We start from the raw sequence: 18,479 nt of genomic DNA on the forward strand, positions 1-18,479 counted from the left end.
GCAAATAATTATTGTGCTCTGCAAAACTGATTTTTTTAAAGGTTAGGCTGATCTATTCCCATGTACACAAATTATTAGATAAGTGGTGAGCACTCCCTTTCAAAATGTAGAAGCAGTCCAGGCATTCCTATCTGCACTTGATAATTTAAAAACACCTTGAACATTTTGCAAATGCTTAAAGTTATCACATGAATGTGCTTTACAATTGAAGAACTAATGAGATGGTAACATCTCAAGAAATAGGGGATTGAAAGTTGAGTTTAGTTTGCGTCTTTAAAACTCATTATTTTTAATAAGACTTAGGCTGAACAACTAATTTACATTTTTTCAAAGAAAAGTTTGTTATAGATTCTATGCCCCACTCCTTGTATTAAGGTGTCAATAAATGTCACTGTGTATCTGGTAGCTTCTCCAGCACAAACAGGGAAGATGAGAAAGAAAACTTTAAAAACAAGCCCTTTTTCTAAATCACAGACAAAAAGGGGCAGAAACACAGTTTTAGTACTCTCTCTTGGTCATGTTTAAGTGCTACCTTCAGATCACAAACTGGGCCTTTGAATGAATCCCAAGTCTTTGTTCTGTTCAGAAACATTTGCTGAGTAAGGGATGAGTGAAGAACTTATGATTTTGCCCCTAGTGATGAAGCAGAGCATACACTACTTGGCCTCAACAGCCTATAGTCAAAATTTAGTTTGTTTCTATCAAGAGAATTTCTTGAAGGAAAATGCATTCTTGTTCAATTTTTTTTCCTTTTTTGAAGTGCCACTAAAATGTTTCCCTTGAATTGGAATACTTAATCCCCTAGACATTCTAAGAGCAGAACCTCTTGTGGCCAATTTGCCTTATTGAACTGGTGCTTAGAAAGAAAGGAAACAAGCAATAAAACCTGTCAGCGGTTTCCTTGCAGGGTGAAAATAGTTTCCCATTTTGCTCATGGAAGGCATATCAAGACAGATGATTTTCAGCAGAATAAATGAGGCCTATAACAGTTAAAGTAAAAACTAATTCCATATAAAATTAAAAATTGATAATCTTGTCAGCTGTACATGGTGAAAGAGTGTTCTTTGTCTGTCAAACTGTGCAATCTAAATGGCATAATCAAGCAATAGTCCCTATGTTTTGAGCTAGCCTCTTGGCTTTGGTGGGGCAAGGATCCCCATAAAGCAAAGGAAAAAGTAGGCACTGTGCCATAAGGCATTAACTTAAAACAATGAGAGCAATATAAATATCCATACTGCAGAAATACAGATGAGCTCCCTGCCTCCCCTGCAGGCCAGCAAGAAGGGTATTTAAAACAAAAAATGTTCCCAGTAAAAATAAGACTCATCTGTCACAAAGAAAATGAGAAAATGTCAGGATAAAGGTATCTGAAGCCTATTTTTTCAGTTCAAAGACACATGATTTCACATACATGTAGAAATGTTTGCTTCAGCACCCTTTTGTTTTTTGTTGGAATGAGTGACCAAATATTATCACTAAGTTATTTTCACATACGTCACAAGCCTGCATGGCTGAGTGGTGCTATGAGGAAAAACTGCTGTGAATTTTGCTGATTTCTTTGTGTTTCTTTCCAAAACATAGACTAGAACAGCAATTAGGTACAGCAATTGAATAAGTCAAGAATAATAACAATAATGAAAATAAAGAAGACAAAATAATGTATCTATTATCTATAGATTCCACTTTCAAGGAGACCAGCTTAGCTTAACAGGGAACTCATCAGTAAATTAAATCACAAAAAGGAAGCTTATAAGAAGCATACATATGGTTCTGATTACCTTGATGAGACTCCCATTAGCTGTGCACATAAGTGCATTGCTGAAATAGAGCCTGAGTGCTAAGCATCCTGCAGGATGTAGTTCTTACTGCCCCATCATACATCCTCTGAGCAGGAGTTATCACCATTTGTTGGTGTCTCTGCACTTTGTAGTGCTCCAAAAATAAAGCACTGCAGAGGTGTATAGGCATTCCTGCCCCTGGCTGTAGCATTCCAAAGAAACCTCGTACTCTCCAACCAGGGGGCAACTGGCCTCCTTACATCCCCCTGCGCCCAAGGGAACTTGTCAGTGAGCCCTCAAGCTGTCAGCATTCAGCAGCTCCCATTGTTCCTGTGGGGAGATATGGACGTGAAAGGTATATGCCAGGTTCCTTACACCCAGTACAAAAACAGTTTATCAGTGTCCTGACATCTAGTTTCTTTTACACATACCAAGTCATGTTAGCAAAGGCAATGGGTGCATTTTTTTTAGAAAAGGACTGTATGTTCATAATTTAATAAAACATCACAATTGACGGAGGAAATTAGAAAAAAGGATGATTCAATATAAATGTATTTTATTAGGTTAGTTTTAGAATGATAGTAGAATTTTAATACGCAAAATTGACTGCTAGTGCTGGTGACTGCGGGCTGTGTGGGGGCGGGGGCCGGGGGAGAAGTAATTGGGGAGCTGGGGGAAGAGTGGGGAGTTGGGAGAGCAATTGGGGAGGATCTGGGAGCTGGGGGAGTGGTGGGGAGCTGGGGAAGGATCGGGGACCTGGGGAAGTGAAGGGAGAGCTAGGAGAGTGATTGGGGAGCTGAGGAAGTGATCGGGGAGCTGGGGGAGCGAGTAAGGGGCTGGGTCCAGGACCCATGGTCCCCTCCCTGCTTCTCCAGCCCCCAGAACCCCCTACTTACATGTCAGGAGCCTCGGTCCAGGTCCCTGCAGGCTTGCACTGCTAGTTGCCCTGCACGGGCAGGCAGCATACTTCAGCATCGGGGTAAGGGCCAGCCATAGAGGTGCTCTAGCTGGCTACCAGAGCGTCTCTGTGAAGGACCGAGTCTCTGGTTTCCTCAGGACATGATCTGGGACTGTGCCCTGCCCTCTTTCCCCCCCACTCCCCGGGGTATTTTTTGATACCTAGATCTCCAGGTATCAAATTTTGAGCCGACGCTGCAAATATTTTGTTCCCAGTATGTGTCTTGCATTGTCTCAAAGGAGTTTGAGATGCTGCAAGAAGCATGTTCATGTTCATCTAGATGCGCCCTATGAGTTTTTCTTCTTTTAGGGAAAAGTTGTAATTCTGGGTTGAACAGACTACCAGGAGAGAAAATTAAATAATAAGGGGGAAGCAATTTAACAACTCTGTTTTAAAAATGGAACAGGGCCAGACTTATTTTATCTCTCCACTGTTTGGGTTTTGTTCATTGCAGTGTCTGGGCTGGATCTTAAAAGAAATCTATTGTCTAATCAATCTTTAAATCTCCTGAATCTCATTATGTTGGCCATTTTTAGTACTGACAATGGTTGTTAACTCCTAAAATTACAAGCACAGTTTATCTAGCAAATATTAATTTGCATAACATTCTCAGATGACTAAATATTTATTTTTCACTCCTTCTTAAAAAATGTACCATATTTAGCCAAATCCAGTCCCCTCACTCCTGGCCCACAAGGCCAGGTATGTGGGTGAGGAGTTTGTGGGAGTGGCTTGGGGGGTGGGGTTTTTGGGGGGGATTGTGGGTGTGGTGGGGATGTATGGGGAGGCTGCTCAGGAGGGGTGGGTCTCCTGCCCCCTACAAGGTGCAGCCCCCCTGCACAGCTCACAGACTCCCCCCGACAGGGCCCACAGCCCCCCAACAGGGCCCACATGCCCCCCTGAAGGGCCTACCTCCCTCCCGCAGGGCCCACATGCCCCCTATCCAGCCCCAGCCCCTCAGGGCACAGCTCACCCATGCAACACGGGGCAGTGGAGCTCAGCCCCAGTTGCCTGACACCCACACTGCTGCTGCCACATTGCACAGGTGTGACCTGGCTCAGCAGGGTGCCACACAGTGCCACACGCTGTCAGGCAGCTCGGGGCCGCTCAGACTGAGCGGCGCTGCACCCCAGGTGACAGTCTCATCACTGCTGAGCTGGGTCCTGCTTCCATGGATCTGGCCCGGCTCGGAGGCACATTGGCCCTGTGGGTGGCGCTGGCCCCCAGGTGACAGCACAGGTGGCCCCAATGCTTCCTGAAGTGGCAGGGTCTCATGTGGCACTGCGGTGAGCTGGGCTGGTCCTGCGACGAGCAGCACAAGCGGTACTGGCTGTGAGCCGATTGGGCCATGCCATGTAGCAGGGGGGCTGACAGCAGTGGGCCCTGAGCACCCCATGCCCGCTGCTACTGTGAGGGTGAGTTTTGGGCCCTGCATGGCGGGCTGGGACCCTGTGCGGGTTCCAGTCCCTACTAACTGGGGACAGCTCCCGGGTCAACTTTGCACCGCTTCTGTTTACCTGCACACAAATGCAGAGTGCTAGGGCAACAGGGGGCACCATAGAGATGCTCTAGTTGGATGCCAGAGCGTCACTGGAGCTCCGAGCCCCGGCATGCCTCAGGGCACAGTGAGGAACCATGCCCTGCTCCCCAGTGTTTTTATTTGGAACCTGGACATCCAGGTACCACGTTTTCAGCCCACACTGCAAATATGCAACGTGGGGGGACATTTTTTCATTCTCAGCGTGCCTCCTGGGGCATTTCAAACATAGTGCTTTCCATCTCTTCCAACTGTATGCAATGGATCCAATATGATAAAGTCTGGGGGTTGGAGAAGGCAGTTCCTAATTTTGGGCATCCACGTATCTGTACACAAGGTGTTCTGGTACCCAGTAGTGAATGAGGATGATCTAAGTAAAGAGATGCTTCATTCACAATGTTTTAGTTTTATAACCCCATCTTCACTTAAACAGATTAGAAATTGAGTGGCTGCATTCTGGGTATCTCTGAAAACTATTTCCCAAATTCTTCAGAAGTTGTTTCTGATCATTTTCTTACACTCTGATCATTGTCCCAATGGATGCGGATATCTGGGCTAGACAGTTACATCAGTGATGTGTTTGGTCCCTGAAATACATGTTTTAATGCTAGTAGGTGACTGAGGTCTGTGCCACTTTAAACGTGTAAGAGTCAGTCTTCTTAAACTGTTAGTACAAGTAAAGTTAGTAAAAAGAAAGTGTTTTTTGTATCTTCTAAGCATCTGTGCCTGTAGTCTCTTTACCCCACCCAATGCTCAGCACGCTTGCCTGACATTACAGCTGTTATCCCTAACAACAATGTTCATGACAGAAGAATTTGTCCTATTTATTATTACTTTCTTGGGAGGCAATGAACCCTAACTGATACCTCACTTAACCAGATTTCTGGACACCTAGGTTCCGATTCCTGTTGCTGGAATTAGGCACTGTACCTTGTTCTGCCTCAGTTTCCTCCTCTATAAAATGAGTCTGAAAATATGTATCTATTTTGTAAAGAGTTTTGACATCTACTGATGGACAGCACTATATAAGAGCTAGGTATTATTACTACACTGTGTTATGCTGTAATGCCAAATCAGCACAAGTCTTACTGCCTTTTAGCTTGATTCATTCAGTGCATTCTCACCTCAGCATAGCACATTCCTTACTTAAAAGCTTTGCTTTGCTAGTTTCTATGAACTAGCATTGTTGATATACAGTGTATCAGTACAATTTGTTGAACATGCTGTCAAAATAATAGACCTTTCATAAGTACAAAAACTTGTTGTGATTTTATATTGTCAGTATTATGCCACCTTCTCAAAATGTAGTTATATTGGACTTGAGTGTCTTAGAACAGGTAAGGAAGAAACAGTAATGTATAGTAATTGCTTCCCATTTCCCCTGACTGTTATTTCTTCAGTTACTTCATTTTATGAGTAATGCATCAGAGCTAATAATTCACTGTTTGCATGTTAACAATCCCGTGGACTGACTTATGCATAAAACAAAGGTCCTGATGCTCAGATATACTCTGGCTCCTTCATGCTACAACCCAGCACATGGCTGCCCTGGAAACAGCTAGGCATTGAAGAAGTCACCTATACAGGAGGATCCTTTGATCCACCATGGTAGATTCACCAGAGCCTCATACACCACCACCCCTACCTGTGATCCCAACAAATGTCACAGCGGGGGTGAGCGTTGGATACTTCTGCATCCAACAAATCACTGACTACTATTTGAGAATTACTCAGATTTATGCTGAGGACTTGGCTAGCATTTATAGGCTCAAGCCTGAGTGAGTAAAAAGCAAGCCTCTGAATCATGCCAAACCCATTTTGGCCCAGCTCCACATATTATTTTGTCCCAGAAGCATATTAGATCAGGCCCTGGCCCACAGACCAGATCCAGCCCACAAAGCTGCATCATCTGGCCCAAAGAGCTCTCCAAAGGTCTGGAAATTATGTGGCAATATTGCCATTCTTCCATTGCCAGATTTCCAGGCCCATGGGGAATGACTGGATCCAAGTATACAGGGTCAGGCTGGTGCAGAGCTGAATCCAAGTGCTCAGGTTGGGCCAGTGTGCACTCTGACTACACTCATGGACTGACTCCGTACGTGATGTGCCCCATGGACTGAGCTCACACCATTCATGCAGCCTATAGGTTCATAAGGTTGGGTGCCATCACATTAGACTGAAATGATAATGATGGTACCTAGAGGCAATGTTATCCTATAATCTTTAGCACATTATACTACCTCTAGATATACAGCCTATAAAAATTAATTAGCATTTCTCTTTGCATTCTGATGTCTATAGATAATAAATTGACATTTATTGATAATCATGACCTCTGCATTCATACAAAGCCCAGTTTTCTATTCGCTGTACACAAACAAACTTGTTTTTATACTTTGTAAGCAAAAACACTTTATAAGCATTTTAAAACTTGTATGCACCCTAACACCTGTGGACAGACAAATAGTAGCATTCACATGTACAAACCCATTTTGGCTGAGAAGGGCCCTTTCAAGATAAATTTAGAAAATAAACTGAATTGATCAGTTATCATAAATACCTTTAGTACAAAGTAATGTCATTAGCTTCAATGGATCTAGCTGAAGAAGCCTTCCAACTTGTGCTGTAGGGCTCTGGCAAGGCTTTTGTGCGCTCTGCCTGGCTGTTATATTCTAGCCAATGTTCATATGTACAACTTAGTATTTGATATTTGTTAATATTCACAAGTTTAACATTTGCTTTATTTTGATACAACTTGATCACTCAAATATTTGCAAGAATGGAAAGAAGTTAGGTGTGACCACCCTGTAAACAGAATCATTGTTAAATATAAATTACTAGACACAGGAACTTCCTTGTATTTTTGAGCCATCACTTTCCGGTTTGAATCCTTCAGTAAGAGTAATTTGCTTATCTTAGTCTTGCCAAGTAGAGAAGATGATAATCTGGAAAGTTTTCTTGGAACGTAAAGCAAGGATCTTTCCTGCCGTGAAGCAGGAGCAGGAGGAAGAGAAATAAAAAGCTTCTCTGAACTGTGCAATGGAACAACCTGGACCAGCAGTACTAGCACCAGCATTAACACAAGTTTCTCAAATTTAAAAAGTTAGATATGAGTCAAAGGCACAAGGATTTCAGTGTAAGCTTCCTGTTCCAGGGTTTTGTTCAGTCTGCTGTAGAAGCAGGGACAAGTGTATTGTTTGGTGATACTCTGTTTGGTCACCTAGGTTGACATTCTACTTCTTCCATTTGGTTTTCTAAGTTGCCATCAAGTCAAACACGGGGAAAATGTTACCCTTGGACTTCTTGTAGCTTCAGAAGTGTTTACAGGGCTTTTGTTTGGGCTCATAACTTCCTTAGTGTCCCTGGGTTGTATTAATAACATTAACAAACACATACCTATTTCTTAATCTTAAATACAAAATTGTTTAAAGTCTAGAGGAGACCTATTTCCTGGAACTATTCATGTTAAGAACAAATTAAAGTTAAGTATTTGCTATGCTGGATTGAGGCCTTTATGGCAATCTAATTTCTTGCCAATCTCAGACTTTTGTCAAAATTTTAATTTAAAGGTCTGACTTTCTATCCTGGTAAAAATGCAGGGAAAAGTGATACACTATTGTGATGGGCTGTTGTTGTTGTATTAGTTCCCTATAAGGACAGTAAGGATGGTCTTTTGGTAAAGGCAAAGGAACAGGAATCCGCCAATCTATGTTATTTTCTATGCCCCGATTTCCTGTGTGGTTTGGGGCAACTCCCCTAACTGTTCTATGCCATAGTTTCTTCATCTCCCAAATGGGGATGACAGTTTTTACCTATTTCACCAGGGTATCATGAAGACAGAGTGACAAGCACTCAGCAAGTGCCTACACACACATTTAAAAAATACAGATATCAACCTGATAACGAATTTTTCCAAATGCAAAATTCCTTTGAAATCATTCAGTAAGTTGCAATAAAATTACTACAGGATTGGATCCAAAAATTGGGGCCTACCACTGAAAACTATTTATGAACATTTTAAAACAGAAACCTCAAAAAGAGTGTGTCAGTTATTAATTCATATTAAAAATGATTGATCCTGAAATTCTTTTAGTCCTGTGTGTCCTATGATTGCAAACATTTTTGCTAAACTCCCAAGATTCAAGAAGACAAAAAAAATCTAACTTTTCTACCTCAAGAGCATTTATATGATGATTTCCAAAACAAGATTTGAAAAAGAATGCATAACAGATACTGGATGCCAATCAAAACTGAAAGAGTATGTGCGCCTTTATGGGTAAATGTCTGTGCATGGATCCCTACCCCTATGTGTGAGAAGAGATCTTAATGTACAATTAATTGTCTCTCCCGCACTCCACTTCTTCCTGAGATGAGAAAGAAATATTGGTATCAATTGCCAGCATTCTCCCCATTCCTCATAGAACTAGCCACCACAGAATTTTATTGCACTATGCTAGACTTAAAGCTATTATAGTTTGTATGCCTCTTAATAGCTTTAAGGAGTGCAGAGAAAGAATGAAAATTAATGGATTCCCTCTGCTTATAGCCTATAAGTAGAAATAGCATGACTAGTCCTTAAGCTATCTTCCTCATTGCCAGATGCTCTACTCTAAACTGCATTAATGGAAGCATTCTAGAAACACCTTTCAAGTACATTTAAAAAAAAATGCCATTTACAAAAGAGATCTATGTACAAAAATAAAAACGTGTGTATTAAGAATGAACAGGGTAGACTTTTCATACACCGTCCTGGCATATCTAGTGTATATATTAGGTAATTTCTGAAATTCATATCGTCTTGTGGAATGTTGGTGCCTTCTGTACCACTCGACAGCAGTGCTGCTAATATTACTTTTTGTCTCGTGGTTTGGTAATTCTTTACTATTTCAATTTGGACAGTTTCCTTTACATTAATACAATGCTACAGTAATTTTAAATGGAAGCTAATTAATCAAATTCTGTATTCTGGCAGGTGTTTCTGTGTTTGTTTTCCAGTAGTGTAATTTAATATGTGTATGTTATGCCCAATCCTAGTCATGAATTGTAACAGATTAGAAAAAAATAACATTAGTTGTAATATCTTTGCAGCTGGATCCAGAAGCTAGCATTGTCCTAAAAGAACTTCAGGTGAAACTCAGTAGTGTACTGGATGAACTCAGCATTACCTATGCTGCAAGGTAATAAACCTATTTAAAAAATCTGTGTGAATGGTGACTTCCTGTTATGGTTAGTCCATTGTGCCTCAAACCACAAAGAACTGTGCCTGATGTAAATGTAACCAATTGATTTAGACTGGTGACAGCTGTATGCCTTTACAGCCTGCTCCTGTTCACCTAGAATGGCCTACATACCTGTGTGTGTGTATGTTTGAGCAATTGGAAATGTGCAGTAGTATCCTCACCTCCAAAGGAAACTAAAGCTGTATGATGACATGAATGTATTAAAGAGACATGCCTGCCAGCTTCAAGAGATAAAAAAAGTCTAATTTCCTCTTGCCAGATACCACAGTCAGCTTCTTTTTACTGTGTGTATGTGTGGGTGTTTTGATTCCCTGAGGCAACAACTTTCAGAAGTAGCCTGCCCTAGCCAGGGAGGCTGCTGGTTAAGCCTGCTTCTGATGGTCACTAGGCATAGCTTTCTTGGATCATTTACTCTGCAGGAATCAGCTAGTGAGCCTTACTCTCAAATCTATTCATTAATCAGTGTGCATGCTGCTGACCTGAATGAGGGTGGTAGCATGCCAACTATCTGTCTGCTATGTTTTGAAAAAGTATAAAGGAATATAAGAAAGAGAGAGTATTCAGGTGCTTACAAAAGAGAATGGCTGTGAGAATTGCTCCCTTGCTGTAGTGAGGTGAGTGACATGTTTAATTTTTCAATAGCAGCCAATGCTAAAGATGAACAATCTGGGTGAATTGTTTTCCTTTTGTGTGCGTGCTTTCCCTAACTGCATAAAAAGAATGCTGTACTAAGTTTAAATAAACCACAGTTGAGGATTACTTACTGAAAGAGTCATGACTGCCTGAGTTCATTAATAATATGAGATGAGGCAAATAATATTGAAAATGGGGTAACTTAGCAAGAAGGGAAAATGTCAGGTAAGAATTAAGTCGTGGGTAATACCCATGCTGGTTCCCTTTGGCCTATTCTCTCCCTGTTTTAAAAGGTCACTGTCAAATAGATGAAACCTCAGGATTGAATTTTTCTAAAATTGGTATCATCTTCTGTGTGAAATAACATTTTCAGTTTAAAGAAAATATCTATAGCCACATTGTTGAAACAAGAACTTGTGATCCTTGGGGCCAGTTTTGCATTCTTCTGTAGACAAGCCAGGAGACAAAGCACTAGCAAGCCTATAACCCTTCTCCCCAGGACTGTGCTGACATAAATAATGTTGTTAACCATGTTGCTCAAAGGCCCTCATTCATGCTTCATGCATTATTCTCTCCCTTAAATTTGTTCATACAAATGTTGATATGTTATGCTTGTTATGTCCTATAGCCAAAAACCTGCAAATGATCACCTCAGTTTTGTTGCTTCACTCTGAAGAAAACCCTAGGAAACCTTCCAGTACTTTGAGTCATACCTGTTCCTTTATAGGCCTGTGCTAAGCAACAGTTTGCACTGCACTAATAAGAAGCATGGGCAGCAATTTGCCAAGAATGGGACTATGTATAGCTACAAGCAGCAACCACTAGTAGGATATATGAAAAAAAAGAACATCTCTAGCAATCAAATGCATTCATTTGATTAATTTGAGATGCAACAGTGCTATTTATTTATTTACAGACAACTCTTTCTTCATATTTGTACTATGGAAATCTGTTATCTAATGGGGAAGCTATTCCAAAGTTGGTGTGTGATTACTTGTTATATACCTTTTCCTGCTTACCAATAAAATGTGTTCATGTGTCTTTTGTGTTGGATTTTTCATGATGGGTGAGCTGAGGTTTTCATAGTTTTCTGTTAATTTTTAATTCTGTTAATGCTCCTCTTTTTTTCCGCAATATTCTTCCTTATTTTTTTCAAACTTACCTATTCTGTTTATCTATGATAACTTTTACGACTGGTTATAATATTTACTGCATCTGTCTTGCTGTAGTGTGGATACAACAAATATTTAGCTTTGTTCTACTTCTCAAATGTGGTATCTGAATATCTAGTCTTGTATTTTTAAATGTATTAATTGAATTAAATTAGTCCAAATTTACCAAAAAGAGAAAATAACTGCAATATCTTTTTTTAAAATTCTGTGCAAAGATACAGCCTAAATATACAGTCCCATCCATCAAAACTAAAAGTGTGAGTGATCATGTTGGGCTAGCAATGATGTCTGCCTTACCAGTATGTTATGCTATAATTAAAGACTCAGATTCACTTTCAATATGTATATATTCCATCAGAAAATGCTCGCTAGAATGGCTACAATGAAATGGACAATATCAAACGGGAGAAATGTAGTAAGACAGAAAAACACAAAGGCAACAGTAAATAATTCTAGATGAACTATATGATGGGCCTGACAAAAGCCCTAACAAGGGGGCTGAGCCAATCCAGACCCAGCAGGGTATAAAAGGAGATTCCCCAGGTGACCAGGAAGCCAGCGAACAGGGGCTGCGAACAGGGTAAATAGTTTGCAGGAAGTTCGCAGGGCAGTTTGTGGGCTCTCCCCTGCTTTTTTTAGGGGCAAGTCTTTCAGCTTGGCATAAGGAAGCTGGAAAAAAAGGAACCCGTTAGGGCCAATGAAAAATAAACAGGCCAGTTCCAGCCAAGTTCACTAGGGAAGGTGTGCTTGGAAGAAGAGCAGTAAGAGAGAGAAGGCAGATAAAGAGACCCAGGGAAATAGCTGGAGGATGTCGCATTGCCAGAGCCAATGCCACTGCCTCAGCTTGCACCTGTGAGGCTTCTGTCCAGGCTGGACCGCTCACCATTAACACTTCTACCCAGGTCCAGGTTTGGCGCTGTGGGGACTGTGGCTTGCGGGTTCCTTCCAGTTAAGGCCAGGTCAGGGACTGCCTGCAATGTGAGCAGTGCCTCCTGGTGGTGTCTGTCAGGGAACAGGCAAGAGAATTACAGGAGGAGGTGGCAAGACTCAGAAGCATCCTCTGCCATGAGGCGTTCATTGACTCAATGCTGGAGGAGACCTCCAAGACTGTGGAGGAAGAAAAGCCAGATGCAGAACCAGAGAAGAGAGAGGACATGGACACCCAAGATGGTGCAAGCTGGAGGCTTGTAAATTCTGGCAGCAAGCAGAGATTTTCACCTCCACCAGCAATCATTCATCTGGAGAACAGATATGCAGCCCTAGCAGCAGAGAGAAAGGAGCATGTTTCATTGGTGGAGTAAGACAGGCCACGCCTCACCAAGTTGGGAAGGATCGAGATGACCGCCACCAAGAAGAAGCAATGGGTGGTGGTGGTTGTAGACTCCTTTTTGTGGGGGATGGAAGGAGCCATCCAGCAACCTTACCTGTTGTCTTGGGAGGTCTACTGTTTGCCCAGAGCCTGGATCCAAGATGTCATGGAGGGACTACTGAGGCTCATCTAGCCCTCTGACTACTACACCTCATGTTGCTCATCCATGTGGGCACCAATGAAATTGGGGAGACCCTGAGTATATCAAGAGTGACTACAGGGCTCTGGGTACAAGAGTAAAGTGGTCTGTGGCTCGGGTTGTGTTCTCATCAATTCTTTCAGTCAAAAGAAAGGACTTGGGTAGGAGCATCCTGCAGATCAACACCTGGCTGCACAGCTAATGTTGCCAGTGGGGATTTGGCTTCCTTGACCATGGGATGTTCTTCGAAGAAGAAGGATTGCTGGGAAGAGATGGGATCCACCTGATGAAGAGAGGGAAGAGCGTCTTTGCAGACAGGCTCACTAACCCAGGAAGGAGAGCTTTAAATTAGGTTCACCAGGGGATTGAGACCAAAGCCCTGAGGTAAATGGGGAAACAGGAGACCTGGAGGAAGTACAAGCAGGAAGGGGCAACAGGGGAGATACTCTCATATTTCCTGAGAAATCAGGGCAATCAACTAGTTACCTCAGCTGCCTGTACACAAATGAACAGAGCCTGGGAAACAAGCAGGAAGAATTGAAAGTCCTTCTACAATCATGGGACTGTGATGTAATTAGAATAATAGAAACTTGGTGGGATAGCTCACATGACTGGAACACTGTCAAGGATGGGTACAGACTGTTCAGGAAAGACAGGCAGGGGAGAAAAGAAGGAGTTGCACATTACGTAAAAGAGCCATACGATTGCTCAGAGATCCAGTATGAATCTGGAGATAGGCCTGTTTAGAGTCTCTCGGTTAGCATCGAAGGGAAGAACAACAAGCGTGATGTCATGGTGGGAGTCTACTACTGACCACCAGACCAGGAGGAAGTGGTGGATGAGGCTTCCTTGATTTTAGCAAGGCTTTTGATATGGTCTCCCACAACATTCTTCCAGGCAAGCTAAGAAAATGTGGGCTCGATGAATGAACTGTAAGTTGGATAGAAAACTGGCTGGAGCATCAGGCTCAGAGAGTGGTAATCAATGGCTCAATATCTAGTTGGCAGTCAGTATCAAGTAAAGGGCCCAGGGGTAGGTCCTGGGGCCAGTTTTGTTCAATGTCTTCATCAACAACCTGGAAGATGGCAGAGTGCACTGTCAGCAAGAGCAAGTTTGCAGATGACAGCAAGCGAAAGGGAGTAGGGCTAAGATTTAAAAGAGACTTAGACAAATTGGAGGATTGGGCCAAAATGAATCTCATGAGGTTCAACAAGACAAGTGCAAAGTCCTGCATTTAAGACAGAACAATCCTATGCACAAGTACAGGGACTTACTGGCTGGACAGCAGTTGTGCAGGAAAGGATCTGGGGGGTTACAAAAAACAATAAGCTGAATATGAACCACCAGTGTGCCCTTGTTGCTGAGAGGGGAGGGAGCAAGCAGCTGGATGTGAAGCTGGTGGTGCAGAGTTGCTGCAGCTGCTCTGTCCAGCTCCATGGGGCCCCCCAAAGCACAGGGCCCAGGGCAGTTGACCCAATTTGCGCCCCCCCCCCCGGGATGACTCTGGCTGCATTGGTAGATGTATTGCCAGTAGGTCAAGGGAAATTATTATTTCCACCTATTCAGCACTGGTGAGGCCCCATCTGAATTACTGTATTCAGTTTTGGGGCCCCCACTACAGAAAGGATGTGGACAAATTGGAGAGAGTCCAGAGAAGAGCAGCAAAGATTGGGGGGGGGGGCAGGCTGGGGGACATGATTTATGAGGAAAGACTGAGGGAACTGGCTTTATTTAGTCTTCAGAAAGGAAGACTGAGAGGGGATTCAATAGCAGCCTTCAGCTACCTGAAGGGGGGTTCAAAAGAGGATGGAGCTAGATTGTTCTCACTGGTGGCAGATGGCAGAACAAGGAGCAATGGTCTCAAGTTGCAGCAAGGGAAGTTTAGGCTAGATATTAGGAAGAACTTTCTCACTAGGAGGTAGTAAAACACTGGAACAGGTTACTCAGAGAGGTGGTGGAAGCTCCATCCTTGGAGGTTTTCAAAACTCCGCTAGACAAAGCTTTGGCTGGGATGAGCTAATTGGGGTAGTCCTGCTTTGAGCAGGTGGTTGGGCTACATGACCTCCTCAGGTCCCTTCCAACCCTCACTTTCTATGATTCTGTGTGTTAATTCATACAATTCAGACAGGGTTAGTTTCAATTTCTAACACATGCTGTATCTTTCATATATGATAACAAATGGGTTTATTTCATTGATGAAACTTACATGGTAGGATGTAAGTGGTCAACCTCTCTCTGATTCTTTCTGTCTTCTATTTATTTTTTCCCCCTTTAGCTTCCAACTTATTATAGAGGACTGTGTGAAACAGATGAGTTTTGAGTTAAATCAAATGAAAGGAAATGGAAATATATCAGCCAATAAAAACAGTGCAGCCATGGATGCTGAGATTGTGCTGCGACCTCTTATGGATTTCCTGGATAAAACGTAAGTAAAAGTGAATATCTGATTTGCTGTGTTCCATGGATTACAATTTAACATGCACAGGTCTATTGGAACACATCTAACACTGGAACATGACTATTAGCTAAAAATAAGATTACGGTATAATATTATATGGTCACAATACTAAAAATTTATACTTTATATATTTATAACATTTACTTTAAGTTTTCCTTTAGAAATATATTCTCCTGTTCCTTTCTTGTGTGTGTGTGGGTATTAAAAAGTGGCTAATACACAGTCAATGCATATAGTTTGCCTAATGCTTGCATCAGCACATAATATGCAGCTCTGTCCTACAAATGATTATTCAACCAGCACTGTGGATATTCCATGGGAAAAAAATGCATCTTCGAATTCACCATGGCCTCTGAAAGTCAAGCTGGGTTCTTCCATTTTATTCATCCATCAGCAGCAGTAAGAAAGAGAGGTCTGTGAGCGCAACAAATATTCTTGTTTTGCATGTGCAACGCCCTTTCTTCAGCTTATATCGTCACTAGCATCTGTGTAACACTGTTACTTGCAGAAGCTGATGTAGGCAGGCAATGTGAGGAAGTAAATCAGTGCTTACATTCGTCCATCACTCATTCACATTTGGCCTCTCTGTTTAACACCGTATATTAATGCGCCTCACCCTCTGAATCCACTGAAAAGATTTGCCCCTTTTTCAATGAAACATATATGAAGTTGTCCAAGTCATTATTTCAGCAGTACATGGCTAAATCTGATGCTGTTTGTCATAGCAGCTGTGAGTCACTTATTAAAATGCAATATGTTACATTTAAAAAATAAATTGGACTGTAAATCTCTTGGGAACAGATTTTGTGATAGGAACAACAGTGCTGCTGCACTTCTAGCAGGTTGGAAATCCTCAAGACAGCTCTTTTCACAATATGTCTTGTGTTTAACCACTGCTTTAACACAAGCTGCAGGGTGTTGGCATAAAAAATAGATTTGCAAAAGTTAACCAAGTTTTTTGAGGCCTGATAATAGCTTGTTTTGATGCTTAGTTTTGCCTTACTGACACAGTCATTTCTAATGACTGTGGGAAAGCTCTAGCTTTGGGGTTACTAATAATTGTGAACTATTGCTCAAGGGATGGAAGGATTATCTGATATTGTTATTGTAAGTGTGAAAATCTGTTTTAAAGGAAAGGATCATTTCATAATTGTCTTTTCTTTCTCTGGGGCCTCACTTTATACTGATGCTACATGTCTAAAAGTGAAAAGTACAGGCTCCATTTCCATTCTTATTGAAGTTGATTGTAGCTGAAGTTTCTCAGCACCTCTGAAAACTAGGCTGCTTCTAATATACATTTTTGTTTGGCATGTTGGTGAATTTTGTGTGTTGGCTTGCTGCTTTGGCCAGCTTATGTTTTGAAAACATCATGTACTTGAGCATGATCCTTGATAGGAGGGTGTGGATTATTGAAGGGCATGTAAACTAAGTAATAAGATCCAACTTATTTTTGTGTGTCTCTATTTATTTCTAGTTGTTTAAGGTTAAACTCTATTTTACCTTCACTGGATAAAATGAGAAAATTTCTCTTTCCTTAGGAGCAGGTGCCTGGCTAGAACCAAGACCCCCATTTTTTTTTAGAACACCATAAGCCACATTCCCTTTGGCTTGTTTCTTCTCCTCCTGGCTGTCCAGGGACCAGCTTCCATAGGCAGACTGGAGGAAAAAAATCAACAAGCTGGCTTCTACCTCATTCGGGACTAGAAGCCCATTTCTCCAGATGCTGGTTAGAGCACACTGCTAGAAAATGAGAGATGCAGGTTCAAACCCTACCCCCTGAGGGAACAACAGGGCCTATGGCCTGGGTTTCTTGATTCTTGGGCAAGTGGCCCAGCTACTGGGCTAAAAGATGATTTTCCTTCTCCTCCTAATTCCCATCAGTCATGGCTTTTCAAAGACCAGAGTTTTAGGACTGATTTACTTATATGTCATTACAGGCATGCCTGAATTCTTATCACCTCCTGAGCAGCTACACAGCCATAGTGCACCATAGTAATGTGGAACTGAAACTGTACATAAGCATTAAATTGCAGTTACTTAAGTACCACTTTGAAGGTGAAATTGACTTTGATTACCTGGCTCATGCTAGGGGAGGAAGCAAAGCAGAAACTGAATGCAGTTCTAAGGTTTTGGACAGATATAACTTTTTGCCATTTTAGAAGCAGGAGATTTGCTACTCAGGAGCATGTCAGCTGTTTCAATGCAACTGTTCTACATAGTGAGCTAAATTACTTTAACTTTAATCTTAAATGTAACAGTTACACTGCTTGCACTTACATTGTTATAGCAACAGGCAGAGGTAATAATCACATAAAAATATCTTATAGAATTTAACTGTTGTGTCTGTCCACACTCTAAGTCAAGGGTTTTCAACCTTTTTTAGTCTAACTACTCCCAGCAGCCAGATGCTGAGCAGGAGGGGGAGAGGGATGGAGGGAGGGTGGCAAATGGCCGGATGCTGAGCTGGGAGGTGGGGACAGCGCATGGGCAGGTGTGTGGGTGGGTGGGGATGGAGCACTGCCACCTCCCAGAAGCAGGGTCGGGACAGGGCCGGGAAGCTCACCGGGCTGGGGTGAGGGCAGTGGTGCCCTTCTGTGGGGCGGGGAAACTCACTGGGCTGGTGTGTGGCAGCAGCGGCCACCATGTGTGAGCTGCCCCACCCTGCAGAGGGACACCACTGCCCTTGTCCTTCCCTGGCCCTGCTCTTAGCAGGCCGTGGCACTCCGTCCCTGCCTGCCCACCTGCGCATACCCCCTAGGACTAGTCCAAGTACCCCCAAGGGTACACATACCGCTGATTGACAACCCCTGCTCTAAGTCTATGCCTATACTTCCATGAGAGGTAGGATTGCTACAAGTGTGGCTAGTTAGCTAGCTTCCCTAGTGAAACCATGGCAGAACAGCTGTCAGTTCAGGCTATGCAAACCAGCCTTTGACTCTGACTCAGGTTTCTAGCCTGCACCAATGTCAATGTCACCAGTTCTTTATTGTTACTGGTACCTGAATTATAGCCTGCATATAGCTATCAGTGCTGAAGCCTCCACTCTCAAATGTAGGGTAGGAATAGACTTAGGAGGGGATGGAAATAGAAATAGAATAGTTTTATTTATTTTGTGTAGACTGCCTATTTAGTAAAATACATGATATATGAATGAGGAAGATGGGTAATGAAAACTGGAAGGTTGAGGGCCATCCT

The 18,479-nt window shown here is 42.4% G+C and overlaps 1 protein-coding gene across 1 annotated transcript in view; it reads left to right on the forward strand.

Moving 5' to 3' along the window:
- Nucleotides 1-18,479, forward strand: part of UNC13C (unc-13 homolog C) — a 524,763-nt gene that overhangs the window by 436,562 nt on the left and 69,722 nt on the right. Inside the window, exons 24-25 of the mRNA XM_014606134.3 lie at nt 9,362-9,450; nt 15,102-15,251. Coding sequence (XP_014461620.1) covers nt 9,362-9,450; nt 15,102-15,251 — 239 coding nt within the window. The remainder of the gene's footprint in view (nt 1-9,361; nt 9,451-15,101; nt 15,252-18,479) is intronic.

Source organism: Alligator mississippiensis, chromosome 11 (assembly GCF_030867095.1).
Source record: "Alligator mississippiensis isolate rAllMis1 chromosome 11, rAllMis1, whole genome shotgun sequence".
Taxonomy (NCBI): domain Eukaryota; kingdom Metazoa; phylum Chordata; order Crocodylia; family Alligatoridae; genus Alligator; species Alligator mississippiensis.